Source organism: Arvicola amphibius, chromosome 14 (genome assembly GCF_903992535.2).
Source record: "Arvicola amphibius chromosome 14, mArvAmp1.2, whole genome shotgun sequence".
Taxonomy (NCBI): Eukaryota; Metazoa; Chordata; class Mammalia; order Rodentia; family Cricetidae; genus Arvicola; species Arvicola amphibius.
The window spans coordinates 48,728,791-48,748,758 of record NC_052060.1 but is presented as its reverse complement, the minus strand read 5'-3'; the positions used below and the strand labels follow the sequence as shown (position 1 = coordinate 48,748,758).

The 19,968-nt window shown below is 36.6% G+C and overlaps 1 protein-coding gene across 1 annotated transcript in view; it reads left to right on the top strand.

Annotated features, from left to right (window-relative positions):
• The window catches only part of Pkn2 (protein kinase N2), a 92,536-nt gene that overhangs the window by 36,347 nt on the left and 36,221 nt on the right, over positions 1-19,968 (top strand). The window contains exons 3-6 of the mRNA XM_038311000.1: positions 8,050-8,204; positions 16,844-16,961; positions 18,147-18,292; positions 18,382-18,595. Of these exons, the coding sequence (XP_038166928.1) occupies positions 8,050-8,204; positions 16,844-16,961; positions 18,147-18,292; positions 18,382-18,595 (633 nt within the window). The remainder of the gene's footprint in view (positions 1-8,049; positions 8,205-16,843; positions 16,962-18,146; positions 18,293-18,381; positions 18,596-19,968) is intronic.

Below are 19,968 nucleotides of genomic sequence, written 5' to 3'. Positions count from 1 at the left end.
TCTTGTGAGTTTCCATTTGGGTCCTGGGAACTGAACCTGGGTCCTTCTGCAAGACCAACAAATACTCTAACCTGCTGAGCCATTTCAGCTCCACTACTTGAATTGTTTGATGTACTTTAAAAAATTACTATAATATGTGGTAAACTTGGTTTTGTTTTTGCTTATTCTTTTTGTTTGTTTGTTTTTCTAAGTTAACTTATTGCCAACTTGCCATAACCTAGACTTAGTTAGAAAAGAGGAAGCCTCAAAAATCAATCACTCAGTGAGTTGACCTGTGGGCATGTCTGTGAGGGATTGTTTTTAGTGCCTTACTTGATATGGGAAGAAAACTGAAAAGGTGGATACTGCGTGGGCAGAAGAAAACAATGTCTTGATTGTCATCATCCCCCAGCTTCCCTACTGCTAAACCTTGTACTTACACTTCTCAAGACCATATTCAATGGCAATCATTTATGATTACTTTTACTTTTAAGAAAGTCATAAAAATAGAATCATAAAATATGTAGCCTTTAGAAACTGACTTTTTAGAGTTAGCATGTTGCCATTGAGCTTCATCTAAGATACATGCATCAGTAACTGTACAATTTTTCTGAGTAGTCAGTTGTATATATGTATCACAGGTTATTCATTCACCAGGGATATTAGAGTTACTGATCTGTTTTAGGCGATCATCAGCCAAGTTGCTATAAATACTCATGAATGAAATTTTGTATGAGCAAGTTTTCACTTTACTTTGATAAAATCTAGGACTGAGTTTTCAAAGGTTTGTTTGTCTTAATTAGGGTTTCTATTGCTGTGAAGAGACACCATGACCATGGCAACTCTTAAAAAGGAAAATATTTAATTAGGGCTCACTTACAGTTTCAGAGGTTTAGTCTATTATCGGTATGGCAGGAAGCAAGGCCTCATGCAGGTAGACATGGTGCTAGAGAAGGAGCTGAGAGTTCTTACATCTTGACTCAGAGGCAACAAGAATTGGTCTGAGATACTGGGCATGGCTTGAGCATATATGAGACCTCAAAACCTGCCTCCACAGTGACACTTCTTCCTACTAGACCATACCTTCTCCAACAACGCTACACCTCCTAATAGTGTCACTTCCTTTAAGGACCATTTTCTTTCAAACCAACACAATGTGCTTTATATATATTGCCTTCAGTCTAAACTGCTAAAATATTTTTCAGAGAAACTGTATTATGTTTCCTTCTCAACAACAATGCCTAGGGAGTCTGTAATATGGTAATATGTTCCCTAGCATTTACCATTTCAGGTCTGTTTTTCAGCCATTCTAAGGTGTGTCGTGGTTGTGATTAGAGAAATGAGCAGATGGATAGAGCGTTTATGAAGAACTTTAAAAAGCTGCATATACCTTAAGCACAGAGTTTATATACAGAATGAAATTCCCTTTCCTAGGAGATGCAGTATACAGCTTTCAAACAATAAGATGCAGCATGGTAGCAATTCTGAACAATGTTAATATCAGCATTGGTTCACCTTAATCAAAAGCTGTCATACCCCACAATCTTACCCATGTCCATTGCTTGTAATACATTAAGAAACTTAACTGGAGTTGGTATTGGTTTATTAAATAGCAAAATTGCTTTAGCTGCTAGCATCTGACAAAGTTCATCATGAGTACACAAAATACTAAAGCCCCATTATATTTTGAGTAGATTCCAGGTGATTCTAAGAGGTAAGTCTGCCTGTTTAAGTAGAAAAGTTGGGCTTTGGAGGAAGTATACGCAGGTAACTAACATATGACAAGATCCTGAAGCACTTTGTTTTAAAATCAATTTTTGAGTGACAAGTGTAAACCAAAATGTTGGTTAGTAAGTAGTACTTAGCACCTTGTGGACTTGTAGATAGATAGACGCTCAAGGAAATAGATAAGTAGTGCTTCCGTATAGTACTTTTCTTAATATAGATTTGGCCTGGTTTGTTTTAACTGTCTTTCCTCTTAACTGTTTTAATTGAAGTAAATAGCTTTGTCTCATAAGCAGACACTCAGGTTGTACAAGTACACCTTGATGAATTTTGAGTATAGAGTCAGTTAGCTATAAATGAAGACCAAAGGTTATATATGATTGAGTAGTCATATAGCTAGATCATTACATTGCTTTATGGTTGTTACCACTTAGATGACCTTCAGACTTTGTTTTTATTATTTATTAAAAAGAAAAAGAAGCTAGACAGTATGTTCTTCACTGGGGCATTTTGTGAACAACATGTTTGTAATAGCTTATGTGTCAAGCATAAGGCACCTAAGCTCAGCTGATCAGAATGTGAAACCTCTGTGGATGTAAGTAAAATCTTAAGAAAAGTTTTCTAGCACAGGGAAGGAAAGTGAATCAGTGGGGACTAGAGAGATGTCTAGGAGCACTTGATTCTCTTGCAGATGGCCTGAGTTAAGTTCTTAGCACCCACATAGCAGTTCACGGCCACATGTAACTCCAGTTCTAGGTGATCCAGTTCCACTTCCAGCCGACATAACACTGCATGCATGTGAGGAATTACATGCAGGCAACACATAATATGCACATGAAATGAAAGTAAATGTTTTTTAAAGGTCAGGGAAGCATTTGATCTAAAGATATTCCCATGTTCTAAACTACTAATATTTCTTCAATGCACTCAGTTGTGGTTTTGTTAAAATATTAAAAATGCCAGAAGCCAGACAGCAAGATGGCTTAGAGGAGTAAAGACTTCTTGCCTTCCCTGGTGACCTGAACTCTATCCCCAGGACTTCCGTGGTAGAAGGCAAGAACTGACCTCTACAATTAGTCCTCTCGCATCTGCACCTCCATTATGATACATTTGCATGTGTACACGTGCATGTGCATTACAAATACTACTTTAAAAGGAAAAGTACCAGAAGCAGCATATCAAACGTATTACAAATTTGTGGTGGGGGATGGGTGATAACAAATCAATATGTTCTGGCCTTCTGAAGTTCCATCCCTAGAGGTCTTTTAACCATGCTCTATTTTCTGATAACTCAAAAACTCTCTAGCCAGGATATGTTCTCTGAGCTGTACTGATAGTCTTATATCATATGACTCAAAGCCCCAACCCCCTATGTTATAATTACTCTTTCTAGAAATGTTATCCCCCATCATGAAACCGTTTGGGGACCTACAATGAGACACCTTATTAACATAAACTCCAGCATGGTCTGACACACCATGAGTACCAGATTTCTATACTGGGGACAGTTCAAAAAGTTTAGGACAGTGGTCCTAATGTTGTAACCCATTAATACCGTTCATGTTATGATGACCCCCCCAACCGTAAAATTATTTTCATTGTTATTTTATTCCTGTAAGTTTGCTACTGTTTTGAATTGTAAATATCTGTTTTCTGATGGTCTTAGGCAATCCCCAGGAAAGGGTCATTTGAAGACCACAAGGGATACAACCCATTTCTAAATTTTTGCCTGTATTTTCCATGACATCAGTGGCCATAATTAAAACTTGGCTTTTAGGATGGATATCATTTTTCTGGCCACCTTCACTTCCCATTCAGATCACCAAGGCCTGATTCTGTCCTTATCAGATCTGTATTTTCTTCTTTACAGCCAGTTTTTCTTCATTCCAATTTAAACATTGCTACCAGCATTATTTTTAACAAAGTGTGCCGTGGGGAGTTGGTTTGGATAGGTTGCTTGCCTCCTTGTGTTTTTGTTGTTGTTTTGTAAGGCAGGATCTTATAGCCTAGGCTGGCTTTAACCTTGGTAGTAACTAACGGTGACCTTGGACTCCTGAATGCTGGGATTATAAGTGCAAAACTCATTCAAGCTTTCTAATAATGTTTTGATCCTATTGTTTCCTTATTTATGTTTTCAGGTGGTGCTCCATTCTCTATAAAAATATAGCACAGATTTGTAACATGTTAGAGATTCCCTTTATGACAAGGCATCTACATATTACTTTGGGGCTAGAGAGATGGCTCAGTGGTTAAGGGCACTCCCTTCTCTTCCAAATGTCCTAAATTCAATTCCCAGCAACCACATAGTGGCTCACAACCGTCTGTAATGAGATCTGGTGCCCTCTTGAGGAAGAAACCTGCTTAGTCGTCCTCATCAACTATGAAACCCAATAAACAGAAACTTGTTTCTGTTGAAACACGTTCAACAGAACCGCCATATACGGGCTGCCCATGCATGCTTCAGCAGTGCTAGGGCATAAATTTCACTTTTCATTTCTACATATTACTTCAGTTTCTGCCATTAATCACAACTCCCGATTTTCCCCCTTGCAGTTATGTTTGCTTTGTCTCTTTTCTCTCCCTGTTCTTGCACACATGTTTGTGTGTAGGGGTTTGTATACCAGTGAGACACCCTTGGGGAAGGTAATTTTCCTTTGCAGGTGGTTAATTAGAGACTGCTGGGATAAAAGGCATGTGTCACCACCACCTGGTCATATTACATCTCTATGTCATTTGTATACACATGAAGGAGGGTGCATGTGTGGAGGTTAGAGGACAACTTTCAGGAGTCAAGGTTCTCGGCCTTGAACATACAAGTAAGTAGGCATGATGCAAGCTCCCTTCCATTGAACCATCTCACCAACCCAAATTTCCTTTATTATGTGCAGTGAATATTAGTGAAGGCTTTTTGTTACCACAGTTTTGAAATACTAGCAAGTACACTGGAAATGATTTACTTTCTAAAGCTGCCAGTTACCAGTAACCAAGGACAAAATGAGAAACAAGCAGACAGGAAGCATGCAGAATTTGCATCCCCTTACTCCCTTTTTCAGTAAGGTCTTACTCTAGCCCATGCTGACCTCAGCATCATATTTATCTTCCTGCCTCAGCTGCCTGAGTGCTGGAAGCCAGGCATGACAGACCACATACCTAGCTATAATTTCTCTAATTTCTAAATGAAAAGATGAGAGAGTGAGAAAGAGAGAGAACACAGCAGCAGCATCTTATTTAAAAAACACGTACCAAAAATTGGTGCTTGCATTTGTGACCTTAGAATTACATATGTAAAGATTAAGTGAAGAGGATGTCCACTGCTTAGATGAGCCTTGATTTAATTTATTTTACCTTTAGTGTGCTTTAAGCTCCTCATAATAGCAGCAGTACAACTATGTTAAGTATGTAGTCATAACCACACTGATTATTAACAGCCACAAGGTTAGCCATGCGATAGACTCTAGAGCTCTGGCTCACCTGTTCTTTTCCTTTGCTCCTGCGGTTCTTCAAACCAAAGTCAGTGTATACTACTTCGTTAACTTTACATACAGTAAGTAGTTCAATGTCAGAGTCAACCTGCAGTAATATACAGGGATTCAGTATACACCGTCTCTACCAAAACATATAAAATTTTGTATATATGGCCAGGCAGTGGTGGCGTATGCCTTTAATCCCAGTACTCGGGAGACAGAGGCAGGCAGATCTCTGTGAGTTGGAGACCAGCCTGGTCTACAAGAGCTAGTTCCAGGACAATATCCAAAGCTACAGAGAAACCCTGTCTGGAGAAACCAAAAGGAAAAAAGAAAAAAAGTTGTATATATGTTTCTAGAGACAGGGAACTTTGTTACATCTTCAGGCAATCCATATTGTTGTTAAACAACCCTAACTACAAGGAATTCATCTGACGATACAATTTGTGTCCCCACCACCTTTTACCCACTGATTCTCTGACCCATGTGGACACATCAAGAGGACAGTTTTCATTTCATTTACAGGCAAATGTTTAGACAGGGATCATTTCTCCCCTCATCCCAGGCTAAACACCATCTGCAGTTTTACAAACAACACATTCCTGTTCTTTCCTCGGCAGAGGGCTTTGTACTCTCCATACACTTTAGTTCTTCTAATTTAAATATGCTTTTATGGTAATTGTGTTCCAGATTCTGTGTGATTTGAGTGTTTTATACAACCTTTAAACCATTTATACAAAAAGGGAAAAGGAAAAAATGTTTTCAGAACTATATTGTGGATTGTATTATAACCTCAGCAGAGATTTTTTTCTATAGTTAATGTGGGGTTATTTATTATATATTTACTATGCACCATACCCTTTTCTCAAGTCTTTATACATAACCCATTTAATCTTGTGAGGCACATGGTGTTTTCATCCTAGAAGAACATGTGACACAGCCATTCAATAACTTTCCTGTATTACAAGGTTTTAGTTGGATCCCAGTGTCTAAAGTAATTTAGATGCAAGCGCTTTTCTTTTTTCCCCCTTTGAGGCCGGGTTTCTCTGTGTAACCCTGACTGTCCTGGAACTTTCTCCATAGATCATCCTGTCCTCAAACTTAGAGGTCCACCTGCCTATGCCTTCAGATGCTGGGATTAAAGGCATGCTCCCCATGCTCAGCTAGATCTAAGCGCTTTTATCCCCTGTACTGCATATGGTCAGTGGTTCCTGTGTGCTAATTTGAAAGCATAGGTATATTTATGTCACTTTTCTATAAGAATGTGTTGTATTTAAAATGAATTTGGCTAATTCACTTAAAATAGAACTATTTCTTAAAGTGAATTCTAGCTATGGCTTTGAGTCTTGAAGCAGGTAATATCTGTCTTAAAGGGTTACTTAAGGATTAGTAGCATACATACTCATGTGATTCATGGTTATACTGTTGTTTTCATAAATATGCATACATATACAGAGTGTATTGTAGTTGCTTATAGGCCTTTAAATGCATAACAGAATACATGCTAAACACGACACAGCACAATAATCAATAGGGTAGAGGTCAAAATAGAATTGATTAAATTCAAATCTGGTTTTACCACTTTAATGACTATATGGCATGGAACATGTTTCTTAACTAATTTTGTACCTAGTTTTCTTAATGGAACAGGCCTTGAAGTCAAGGTATTCCTGTTCCTCCTGACAAGATTACAGGTGTAATGTTCTATGTCTGGCCTAATTGTTTGTCCTGCCTATTGTTTTTAAATTATGAGAACAAGTGTGGATATGAAAGAAACCAGTTACCATCAATATGAACATTTAGAGACATAGTCAAATTATCAGAAATTAATTGCCAAACAGTCACTTTTGAAGTCAATTATACTTTTTTCATGTAAATATAAACAGCACAATATTCAGTACACTACACCATAGTCATAATAAATATTTGGTCTCTTTACTCCTACCTATCATAAAATTTTTTAATTAATTAATTAATTAGTTAATTTAGTATACAATATTCTGTCTGTGTGTATTCCTGCAGGCCAGAAGAGGGCACCAGACTTCATTACAGATGTTTATGAGCCACCATGTGGTTGCCAGGAATTGAACTCAGGACCTTTGGAAGAGCAGGCAATGGTCTTAAACACTGAGCCATCTCTCCAGCCCCCTATTACAAAATTTGTTGTCAGTCAATAGCCTTGAACAATTTCCATTGTAGTTGAACATTATCACGGTATAAAACAAAATGTACACATTTTTATGCTAAATTCGTTAGCACTTAATGTCAGCACCACCTTCTAAAACTCATTTAGTTCTGTTTATAGAGAATCACTAGGGTGGAATTTATGTAACATTTGGATATTTTATTCTCTTATCAATAATGTGACAAAGGGGAATTTTATTATTGAATAGAGTAGTCAAATTGTGCTGTGATTTAATTTAAAAGTAGTAATATTTTAAAAAAAAAGCCTTGGACAGGTATCGTTCAGCTTAAGATAGACTGATTTTAAGGTGACTTCGTACCCCACAGTGGCCTCAACATCGTATAGGGATTATACCATGCCAGGCCCCAAATGGTTAGATCTATAGGGTATAAAACTAAACTAGCAGGTTGTTCTGCCACTCAGGTAGTTCCTTTGCTTAAATTATTTAATTTTTATTATTTATAAACATAAATTCCATTTAAGTGGCTTGAAAATTATTTCAAACTCTTATTCTTTGAATATATTAACTTACAGATTTTATTTTCAATGATAATTTTTATTGTATATCACTTTATAATGGGTTTTATTGTGCCACGTTCACACTTGCAGATAATGTATTTTGGTCAGATTCACCCTGACATCCAGTTTCAAGCAGCAGTTGATCCTAGTAACATTAGCATAATATTTTATACACAGATTGTCCAAGGACTCCAGATACTCCAAATAGTGATTCTCGTAGTTCTACTAGCAACAATAGATTGATGGCCTTGCAGAAACAACTGGATATAGAGCTTAAAGTAAAACAAGGTGCAGAGAACATGATACAGATGTACTCAAATGGCTCTTCAAAGGTAAGTAAAGTCCCTAGTATTTGTAGATTGCATATTTATGAGTTTACCTACTTCCTAAAATTCATTTGTTACCCCAGTGTCAGTAAGAGTCTTTTGACTGTCATTGGCACATCTTCACAGAATGATGGACCTGCTTCTTCTGGCAATGTGAGTTCCTTGCTGAGGTGAACAGGTGATTACCACCTTCTAAAGCTCTCCCACTGCAAATAAGCATCTTTTTCATTCCATTTAGTGACACATTTTTCATATAGTTTTGGTTTGGGTTGATAATTTCAGAGTTTAAATAGTATATAATGGTCCTGAGACAATTTTAGCCTCAATATTAGAAAATACAGAAAAAAATAGAAATGTTTTTAAAAGCAGTAGTATAAAATTTGTGTATTTTCTCAAAACCTAGTTTTCTGTATTTGTGACATTTCTGTAAACCTAAAATCATATCAAAATAAACAACAAAAAAATCTATTCCCCCAAAAGAATCTAGACTATAATGAATTTTCTAGCCACTAGCAGACGTTGGGAAAGGGCAAGTGAAAAGCCAGTGTCCTAGAATTACTGATTACGTGACTTACTGTTGTATATTCTTGCGATTCTAATATTGTAACTACCGTTTGAAAATCTGTGTTGAGGGAGCATATGCTTCTAAATATACTGTGGCAGGAAAAAGAAATGCTGGGAACCTCTGAGTCATATTATACTAATGATTCTTCCCAACATAAAATTTCATAGATTTTATGATTCTGAAAATCTGGGGTACATTTATTATAAATTCTACCTATCTAATCTCGGTTATTTTAAAGGTTCTTATCTCTGGATATCAGTGTTTCTTTGTATTCTAAAGCTTACACGTATGTATTATTTTTTCTGTGTGGTGTGTATGTATGTGTTTGGGCCCACAGCAAGTGTAGAGGTCAGAGGACAGCTGTAGGATTTAGTTCTCACATATTATGTGAGTCCCAGGAGTCAGACTTAGGTCATCAGGTTTGGCAGCAGGTATCCTATTGTAGGAGGCCACTTTTTTGTTCCTGGCTGCTCAACCCCGAAATAATCACACAGAAACTATATTATTTAAAACACAGCTTGGCCAATGACTCTAGCATATTCCTGGCAAGCTCTTACATATTAAATTAACCCATTTCTATTGTTTTATATTTTACCATGAAGCTTGAGGCCTACCGGCAAGGTTCCAGCTAGCATCTTGCATCTTTCTTCTCTTGTGGCTCCTTGGTTTCTCCTGACTTCACCTTCTTTCTCCCAGCATTCAGTTTAGTTTTCCCTGCCTACCTCTATTCTGACCTGCCAGGTCCAAGACAGATTCTTAGTTAACCAATGGTATTCACAGTATACAGAGGGGAATCAGTATTCTTCACTCTAAGCCTTTTCACTTGCCCCAGTGTCTGTGTGTATGTGTGTGTGTAGAACTGTTTGGTATTTCAGCTTGGAAAGAATGTGAAATGAGAGTGGAGAGGATCATTTCTTAATGTCTTGTATCCCACTCTTTCACTGAACAAAGATATGTATAATAAGCAAGATTTTAAGGTTAATTATAAAAATTAGCTAGATGATATAAAATTAAAAATTTTAGTGGAATATGTTTTTATTTGATAAACTATTGCTTCACTAACCAACCTTTAACTAACCTTGGAGATAAAAATTATAATAATAATTATAAATTCCTGTTTTTATCTCCCTATCAATACCCTCCATTATAGTTCCTTTCAGATATTCATGTCAGTTTTCCTTTATTTTTTGACACAGTGAATTTAACCAGAGCCATCTATGCAATCACTGGGTGAAACTATCCATTGAAGGGCGCTTGTCTCACTCAACAGTGAGCATACAACTAAAGGTGCTAAATAACTCTTCCTCTTCCAAAATCTCTCGGTAGCCAGTGGCTCATTAGGGAGAGGGCCTATGATATAATATGTTTACAGTGGCAGTGTCTTGCCTCAAAGGTGGCAGTTAACATCTCTCTGTTGTCCAAATACGACAGTCTTTCCACTCCCTTTTCTGTGGTGTTCCTTAGTGGTATGGCTCTTGGTTAGGAATGCATACTCAGCCGTCACTTGATTTCAGCATCCCGAGGAACGACAAATCTATGAATTCACCAAGTCGTCTCCAATTAATGCTTTTTTGAGACAGTGTCTCCCTATATAGCCCACGCTGGCCTCACCCCACAATCTGCCTGCCTTGGCCTCCCAACTACTAGGAATACAGATATTTGCTAATGTGCCCAGTTTTATTGGCTTTTAGTGGTTTTACTATTGGCCTTTAGTATAGGAAATTTTTTATTTTTATGAAAAGTTATGAAATGTTCTGCTACATGATGCCAACCAAGCATTTTAAAATTAAATTAAGCCAGTTAGTGCTGTCTATCTTAAGATTTTTTAAATCCTAGGTTGATGGATTAATTTGTAGGGTTTAAGAGATCCCTTTAAAGTGTGGATAAAAGGACCATAGATTCCATTGTATTCTCCTAGAGTTCTTGGAGAATGGTAAGACTAAGAACCATAATATATCATTTGAACAGTGTTATGAACGTACTAAAATCAAAGAAGTATGTGGATAAATTACAAAAACCACAGATCCAAACTAAAACAGGCCTGTAAGAATAGTATTAGAACAGATATTTACATTCCTGTAGCTTTTTAATTACAATTAAGAAATCTCTTAATTAATTATACTTAATTAGAAGACCAAAGCCTATTAGCAGCTGCTTGCTGTAGTCACCAACACAGTCTTAACATCTGTCTTCTGTCTAGACGATTTTAACTGGTAACTTCTCAAAGGATCAACGTACATTTTTATAAGATTAGAGATAAAATTGAATTAGAATTCTCTAGAGTATTGAAAGGATCTAGTTTAATACTCGTGGTAGGTACTTGGATATAAACTTTTAGAAGACCTATCTTAAAAAGGCAATTACACATAATAGTAGTGGCTTGAGCAAATGACTCTGCAAATCTGGAGAAGGACCACTGAAGTTCTGTAACAAATTATTTAAATCTTAACTGTGGAATATGAAAGACAATTTGATACTTAAAACTAAATTTAGCAGGACTTAATGGCTCATACCTATAATCCCAACACTTAGGACACTGAGGCAGTAGAATCATAAGGCCAACATGGACTATGTAATGTAATGAAACTGTCTCCAAAAACAAAAGGCAACTACTTTCTAGGGATGGTGTATGAGTTGCCTGGTTAAGACACTGAGGTCATTGATAGGGTTATAACACAAATTTGTAGTACCATTTTTAACCTTAGTTGAGAGTAAGTAAAGTTTACTTTTTGTGTGTATGATATACACATATCTACAAGTACATATACAAGTGGGTTGCATGTGTGGGGAGGACTGAAGTTTGAGTAGTTTGTTTTTATGGGATTCCAGGTTAAATAACTTCATGTGTCTTGAAGCAGCAGTAAAAATAAAGGACATAGAATCAAGCTATTGGTATCTGGATGAGGAAGGACACAGTCAAAACTGACCCTTAGATGACATTGTAAAGTGCTTATTATTAGTATTCACTTTAATTATTCTATTAGGTGGAACCATAAGAAATTATTTTTAGTCCAAAGTTAGTTAAATACTGGCCTAAAACTGGTACATAGTAACTATACACTGTTGAAGATGGTAAGTATTATCCTAAGTCAGTTTTAAAAACCTTCATCACACTGTTGACATTTGAGCAGCTCTTCTGAAAAAGATCTGTGTGGGGAAAGTCTATTTAGTTTTTAAATGAAGTATAAGTGTTTTCCTTTCATGTTATACTAAAATAGTTAAAAGAACTTCTGGGATAAGAACAGAGTTTGGCTGATGCAAGTGCTTGCTGTTCTTATCAGTACTTAGACCAGGCAAGTCAGAAACAGGACTAGAAATTCAAGGCCATCCTTAGTGACACGATGAGTTTAATACCAGCCTTGGATAATAAGAAGCTTTTTCATGGGGGTGTTAGGGGAGAAGGGAGGGAGAGAGAAAAAACAAATTATCATAGTGATAAGATAATAAAGAAAATGGCTTTACTGAAAAACATAGCATTGCATAATTGCCTTACTAGTTATAATTTCACATTTAAAGATGAGGTACTGTACCATTCTTTTGTTGCCCTAAAAGATTTTAACCATAATTAATGCCCTAGCAGTATAATTTTAGTATTATGTAACACAGAAACTCTGTATTCAGAGAGCTGTATCTCCTTTTACAGTTTCTGAAAGAAACCAACAGCTTTACGAAAGTAGTCATTTTCACACACGAGACAGTTTGATTCATGTCTGATTAAATTATGAGTTTCAGAGCAAACATTTCTTTTATTTCAGATCTTTGATTTGTCTGATGTTCCTTCCCTCCCTCCCTCCTTCCCTTCTTCCTTCTTTCCTTCCTTCCTTCCTTCCTTCCTTCCTTCCTTCCTTCCTTCCTTCCTTCCTTCCTTCCTTCCTTCCTTCCTTCCTTCCTTCCTTTCCAAGACAGGGTTTCTCTGTCCTAGAAATCGCTTTGTAGACTAGACTGACCTCGAATTCACGGAGCTCCGCCTGCCTCTGCTTCCTGGTAATGGGATTAAAGGTATGAGTCACATCCACTCTGCTTTGTCCAATGTTCTTAACACTCAAGAAGCAGAAGAAAAGGAAAAATGCTTTCCTTTTAAATTTGAAAAGTTGAGTTGTATTCATAACAGTGTATATGCTATGCCTCAGACAGATACCAAATTCAAGCAGATTCCTCACTGGCAAAGGGTAATTAACAAATGTATATGGGGTATATGTTTGTGCCTTGATATCAAAGGGATTTAATTTGTCTGAGCCTGACTTCTTTACTTGGCATGAAATCAAAATATTTTATTAAAGAGTAAAAACTAGGTAGAAGTTCCTAAAATTATTGACTTGGGAGCAGAAAAAAAGTAAAGAAAAACTGCACAAATATGCACTCATTTCCCCAATTATATACTAATTCTGTTAAATACATCAAACATAAATTAAGAACTCACTTTTTCTCTTCGTAAAACATCACACCATACATACCCATTTTTCTCTTTCTGCAGTGTTCCATTCTACATGGTTGTTTAACTGAAATGGTACTGCTAAATTATGCCTGTTTCTTGAATTCTGGCCCTATGTATCGTGGACAGTGGAGCTTATTGTAGTCTATTTTATTCCCAAGTTAATACTAGTTGCCTTAATGGTTAAAGATTAGCCTACCATGTAGATAACTACTTACCAATTGGATTCGTTAATCAAGTGTTGTGGATACCTATTCTTTAAAAAATTGTTTGGTTATTAATTAATTAATTTAGTTTTTCAAAACAGGGTTTCTCTGTGTAGCCCTTGCTGTCTGTCCTAGAACTAGCTTTGTAGATCAGACTGGCCTTCAACTCAGAGACTCAGAAATCTACCTGCCTCTGCCTCCCGAGCACTGAGATTTGAAGAGTACACCACCACTGTTCAGCTAAATTACAATTCTTATAGTAGTTCTATTAATGTCTGATAGTTTTTAAAATTCCTTTGTTAAGTTTCTATGATTACTGTATGGAACAAATTGCATTACTTACTTTTTTTATTGTTGTGATTCCATGATCAAGGCAACTTATAAAAGAGTTTAATTGGGTTTATGGGTCCAGAGGTTAGCGTTTATAATAGTGGAACGAAAGCATGGAGGCAGAAAAGCCCAGAGCTCACATCTCAAACCACAGGCTCTGGCCAGAGAGCAAACTGGTACAAGGTGTCTGACCCCAGTGACATACAATTTCCAGCAAGGCCACACCTCCTAATCCTTCCCAGCAGCAACCAACTGGGGATCAAGTAATGCCTTAGACTTATGAGGAACATCTCATTCTAAACATCATACCAATTAGAGATTTAAAACAATGTAGACTTTTTTTTGTGTGTGACAGTTTTATAGTTATTTTGTCAGAAATAGACCTCACTAAGCTGCAGTCCAGGTGTTGGCAGATCAGTGTTTCTTCTTAGAGACTGCAGGGAAGATTCCATTCTGAGCCTTTTCCTCTTCTGGAAGCTGTGCACTGGGACTCCCCACCCGTGTGTCCAGTGTTTATCACATTCTATCTCATCACTGTAGCCTGTTCTCTCTTCCAGTTCTACATTTCAGGGCCTTTCTGTTCATGTTGCGTTTACTTGGATAATCCAGGATACTCTGTAATTTAAGGTCAGATGATTAACAATCTCAAATCCATCTTCCACAAAAATCCCTTCGCTGAGTAAGGTAACTTAGAAGATTCTCCCATTAAACATGGACATGGATGGGCGTTTGTTTAATGTCCTTTTATGTCATTTACCATCAGTGATTCTAGAATTAAACAGAATCACAGCAATTTTACTTAGTTCAGAATCTTATTTGAAGTCTTAAAAGATGACTAACTCCTCAATTTTGCAAAGAACCCATTCATGACCATCAAAATTTTCTAGACTTTTCCTCTTGTCACCGGTGCAAATCAGTCCTGTTTCTTGGTCTTTTTGCCTAATTTAAGGGAATACAAATATTTTCTAGGATTAAAATTTGCCCATGTATGTGACATTCCCTAAATAACTTTAACTCAAATTTAAAGACTATTTAGTTTTATGATTATGTATGTGGGTATATATATATATATATATATATATATATATATATGTGTGTGTGTGTGTGTGTGTGTGTATGTATGTATGTATGTATGTATGTATGTATGTATGTATGTATGTGAGTGCAGGTGCCCACAGAAGCCAGAGGAAGGCAGTGGATGCCCTAGAACTGTGGTTACAGGTGGTTGGTTGTGTCTGCCCAACATGGGCGCTGGGCATTGAACGCTGGTCCTCTGCAATGTCAACATACTCTTAACTGCTGAGCCGCCTCTTCAACTCATTGACTGAAATATAGTAAAATAGGAAGACATCTTGAAACATTTTTAAGTTCCATTATTAAAGAAAAACCAAAAAAAAAAAAAAAGAAAAAAAAATAAAGTAAACATCAGATACTGTGCTTCAGATTTGGGGAATTACTGATGATGATAAAGGAATATTCATCCCATTTTGTGTAAAACAAAGATGGGGCTGGAGAGATGGCTCAGAGGTTAAGAGCACTGACTGTTCTTCCAGAGGTTCTGAGTTCAATTCCCAGCAACTACATGGTGGCTCACAACCATCTGTAATGAGATCTGGTACCCTTTTCTGGCCTGCAAGGATATGTGCAGGAAGAACCTTGTATACCTAATTAATAAATAAATCTTTAAAAAAAAGATGGAAGAAAATTGCAATTTTGAATTTTTAAAAATATTACTAGGGTTCAAGGAGTGTCCATTAACTGATGAATAGATAAATTGTATGGCATACATATAACATTCAATAAAATACTGTGATACTGTGCTACCTTTCAAAGGGAGATTCTGGAGCAGGCAAGATGACTCAGCAGATAAACACACCTGCTGTGCACACCTGATCTGAGTACAGTCTCAGGATCCCATGATAGAAAGAGAACCAACTCCCAAAAGTTTTCAAGCTACCACATGCATGTCTACATTCAAACACAGACATATGCATGCACACACCACCACAATAATAAATTTTAATTTTTCACTGGTTATGGGGGTTGCACGCTTTTAATTCCAGCACTTGGGAAACAGAGGCAGATGAACTCTTGAGTTTCAGGATAGCCTGGTCTACAGAGTGATTCCAGGATAGCCAGATCTACACAAAGAAACCATGTCTTGAAAAATCTAAATAAATAAATAAGTTTTAATTTTAAAGACTGGTGTTCTTATATTTGTAATGATATAGCTAAACCTAGTGAACATCATGCCAAGTGGAATTTGCCAAGCACAGAAAGAAAAATGCTTTATGATCTTATTTGTATGTGGACCTTTGATAATAAAGTTGAGTCAATATAACACTAGAACCCTTGTTCTAGGACAAGGTGAGGGGAGAAACGGGGAGAGGTAGGTCTTGCAGGCTACAAGTTTTTAGGGCAGATGAATAAGTCTAGAGATCTTAGGTATAGGTTGAAAACTGTAGTTAATATTATGTATTGAAAGACTAAAGGTTTAGCTCAGTGCTATGTAAGGCTCAGCATCACAGAATTAATAATACTGTGTATTGAGAAATATATTAAAGGTATAGACTGTAGGTGCCTTTAGCACACAAACACACTATAAGGGTAACTAGAAGGTCATGGCTGTATTAACACTTTGTACTTTTCAGATACATAGGTGGAGATGTAACTGAGTGTGTGATAGAGCACACACCTATTATGGATAAAACCCTGGGCTTCAGTCCCCAGCAATGTAAGCAGTCAGTCTGAAGTAAGATTCACTTGTTTTCTCTCAAATTGTCTAAACCAATAATGTTTCTCTTTAAAGTCTTGATGGCTCATGTCTGTGTGTGTGTGTGTGTGTCTATGTGTCTGTATATGTTTAAGATTATAAGAAGCTGGACATGGTGGCACACATCTTTAATTTCACCACTGCAATAGGAGGCCTGGTCTACATATTGAGGTCCAGGCCACCCAAGGCTTCACAGGAGGACTTTGACCAAGACCAATCTTTATTATTAGAATGTGCACATTTTTTTAGCCCTTTTAATTGCTAGGTTATCACTTGATCTTTTAAAAAGATAACGATTTATCTTTTCTCCACTTACCTTTTCTAATTCATTTTTGATAGGATCGGAAACTCCATGGTACAGCTCAGCAACTGCTCCAGGATAGCAAAACAAAAATAGAAGTCATCCGAATGCAGATTCTTCAGGCCGTCCAGACCAATGAGCTGGCTTTTGACAATGGTGATGGAGTACACTTAAGTTTTGTTGTCTTTTACAAGTTTAGAGTGCTTATTAAATTCATTAAGAACGAGGCATATGGGCTGGAAAGTTGGCTCACCAGCTAAGAGCACTTAATTGCTTTTGAAAAAGACCTGGGTTTAAATCTCAGCACCCACATTGTAGCTCACAACCATCTGTAACTCCAGTTCCAGGGGATTCAACACCTTCTCTGACTTATGTGGGCACCAGGCATGTACATGGTTTTCATTCATACATACAACCAAAGCATGCATGCCCATAAAGTAGTAAAATAAATCTTTTTTAAAAAAAGCTTTCAAAAAAGGAAAAGAAAGAAAGTCATTCAGAGTTTAGGGAAAAGTTTTGGTGTAGAGATTTTGATTTGTTTATCTTGAGTTTTATATAGGATGGTTGCTTTCAGATATTTGCCCATTGTTTTTCACATGTGGAACAGAATTCTTCATTTCAATAAGCAATCAGATTTTTTTGATTAATGATTTAAGAAGCATGTTACTATTTAATAGTATTTCTTTGTTTAGCATTTTTCTTACTTTATTTAGATTTTTTATTCCAATGGTAGTCTTGAGCTAGTTATTAGAGAGCCAGAAACTACAGTTGTCGTTCAGTATCTACAGATTGGGTTCATGTCCTCAGTGGATCCCAAAATCTATGGATACTCGAGTTCTAAGTGGAACATATCATAGAATCTGCAAAGAATATTTGTGCTTCCTCTCACATACTTTATCTCTGGATTGCTTATCATACCTAGTCCAATGTAACCACAATATAAATAGTTCTGTTGTTTAAGAAATATTTACAATAACAAAAAGTTTTTATATTATCAGTACAGATTCAGTTTTTCCCTCAAACATTTTTGCTTTGGAGGTGGTTGCATTCTTAATATGGAACTTAGTAGTGTGAAGAACCACTGTGTTTCCATCTCATTAAATTATATATACCAGTGTCTTCAGGTGTAGAACCATTTCAAATGTGTGATTTGTATGTATAATGGCTTAAAATACCATTTTTCAGCCTTTTATCTCTTATTACTGTAGTGTTTATTGACTTAAGAAGACTTAAGAATGAGCCCAATGTCAGTAATTCATTTATTTTTCATGGACTTTAATCACTAGATGTTAGAAAGTGAAATGATTCAATTAATAAATTTTTGTTTCTTTTTTCTTCTAGCAAAACCTGTGATTAGTCCTCTTGAGCTTCGGATGGAAGAATTAAGGCATCATTTTAGGATAGAGTTTGCAGTAGCAGAAGGTGCAAAGAATGTCATGAAATTACTTGGCTCAGGAAAAGTAACAGACAGAAAAGCACTTTCAGAAGTAATTTTAAAAACAATTTTTAGCTGTTTAATATGTTATTTGAAGAATATCATGGCTTAGATGACAACAATATCTCTTTTCCTTGCAAGGCTCAAGCAAGATTTAATGAATCAAGTCAGAAATTGGACCTTTTAAAATATTCGTTAGAGCAAAGGTTAAATGAACTTCCCAAGAATCATCCCAAAAGCAGTATTGTCATTGAGGAGCTATCACTTGTTGCATCACCAACCCTAAGTCCGCGACAGAGCATGATATCCACGCAGAACCAGTATAGCACACTGTCCAAACCAGCAGCGCTAACCGGTGCGTAGTGTGTGCCTCTTTTTGTATGTGTTTGTTTTTGTTAACATTAGATTATGGATTAATAGTTGGAGTCAAGGACATGTATATAGATCTTTTCTTGAATTATAGTTTAGGTTCCTATAGTAAAATTTATTGCTTTTGCTGGGGCTGATGGCACAGCCTTTAAACCTAGCTACTTGAAATGCTGAAACAGGAGGAACACAAGTTTAAGGCTTGCCTGGAGAATTTAGTAAAATCCTCACTCAAAATAAAAAATTAAATAAATGATGAGAATGTAGCTCAGTGGAAGAGTGCTTGCCTAGCATGTATAAAGATTCACTCCCCAGCCTTGAAAGTTTATTTTAAAACTGTTCATAAGGGTATAAAATTCAGAGATTTATAATGTAATGTACAACCATCACCACTGTCGAGTTCTAGAACACTTCATCATCCCTAAAGAAAACTAGTACTCATTCAGTACCCCATTCTTCTTCCTAGGCTATGGCACCATTAATTGGCTTTTTGTCTCAATGCATTTGTCTCCTAGTTAGTTCATTTCAGCGAGGTTATATGCTCTATCACCTTCTGTATCTGGCTTGTTTCACATAGCACACTTAATCACCTTTTGACTGAATGGTGCCCATGTTATAGTTTTATATTACATTTTGATTGTTCATTTGTTAGGATATTTGGTTTTTTTTTTTTTTACCATTTGGATATTGTGAATAATACCTACATGAACATTTGTGTACATGTTTTGGTTTGAACACCTGTTTTCAGTCTAGATGAACACGTATCTAGGAATGCACGAACCAGGTCATATGACTCCTTTTTATTTAAAATTTGAACAGCCATCTGTTGTTGGATTTTCTTTTACTATGGTGTCACGTTGGGTGTCAATGTTGTTTCTGGTGTTTTTTTACTCTTGCCCCATGTTGGAACACCAAAACGTTGTTGTTGGTTGTTGGATTTTTTTCCTCTTTAATCTTTTAGATTTGGGGGGGCCCGCAACCCAACTCCCAAATAAATCACACACACAAAGAAACTTATTATTACTTATAAATGCCTGACCTTATCTTGGCTTGTTTCTTGTCAGCTTTTCTTAACTTAAATTATCCTGACCACCTATTGCCTCTGGGCTTTTTCCTTTTCTTCTGTGTATCTATCTTACTTTCCTTCTTACTCCATGATTGGCTGGGTGACTGGCTCCTAGCATCTTCCTCTCCTTGTTCTCTCATTTCTTCTTCCTTTATCCACGTTTTATGTAGGATGTCCTTCTGTATATGTGTTGCTTTTATTGGCTAATAAATAAAGTTGTTTGACTAACAGCTTAGCAGAGTAAAGCCAGGTGGGAAATCTGAACAGAGATAAAGAGAATAGGCGGAATCAAAGGA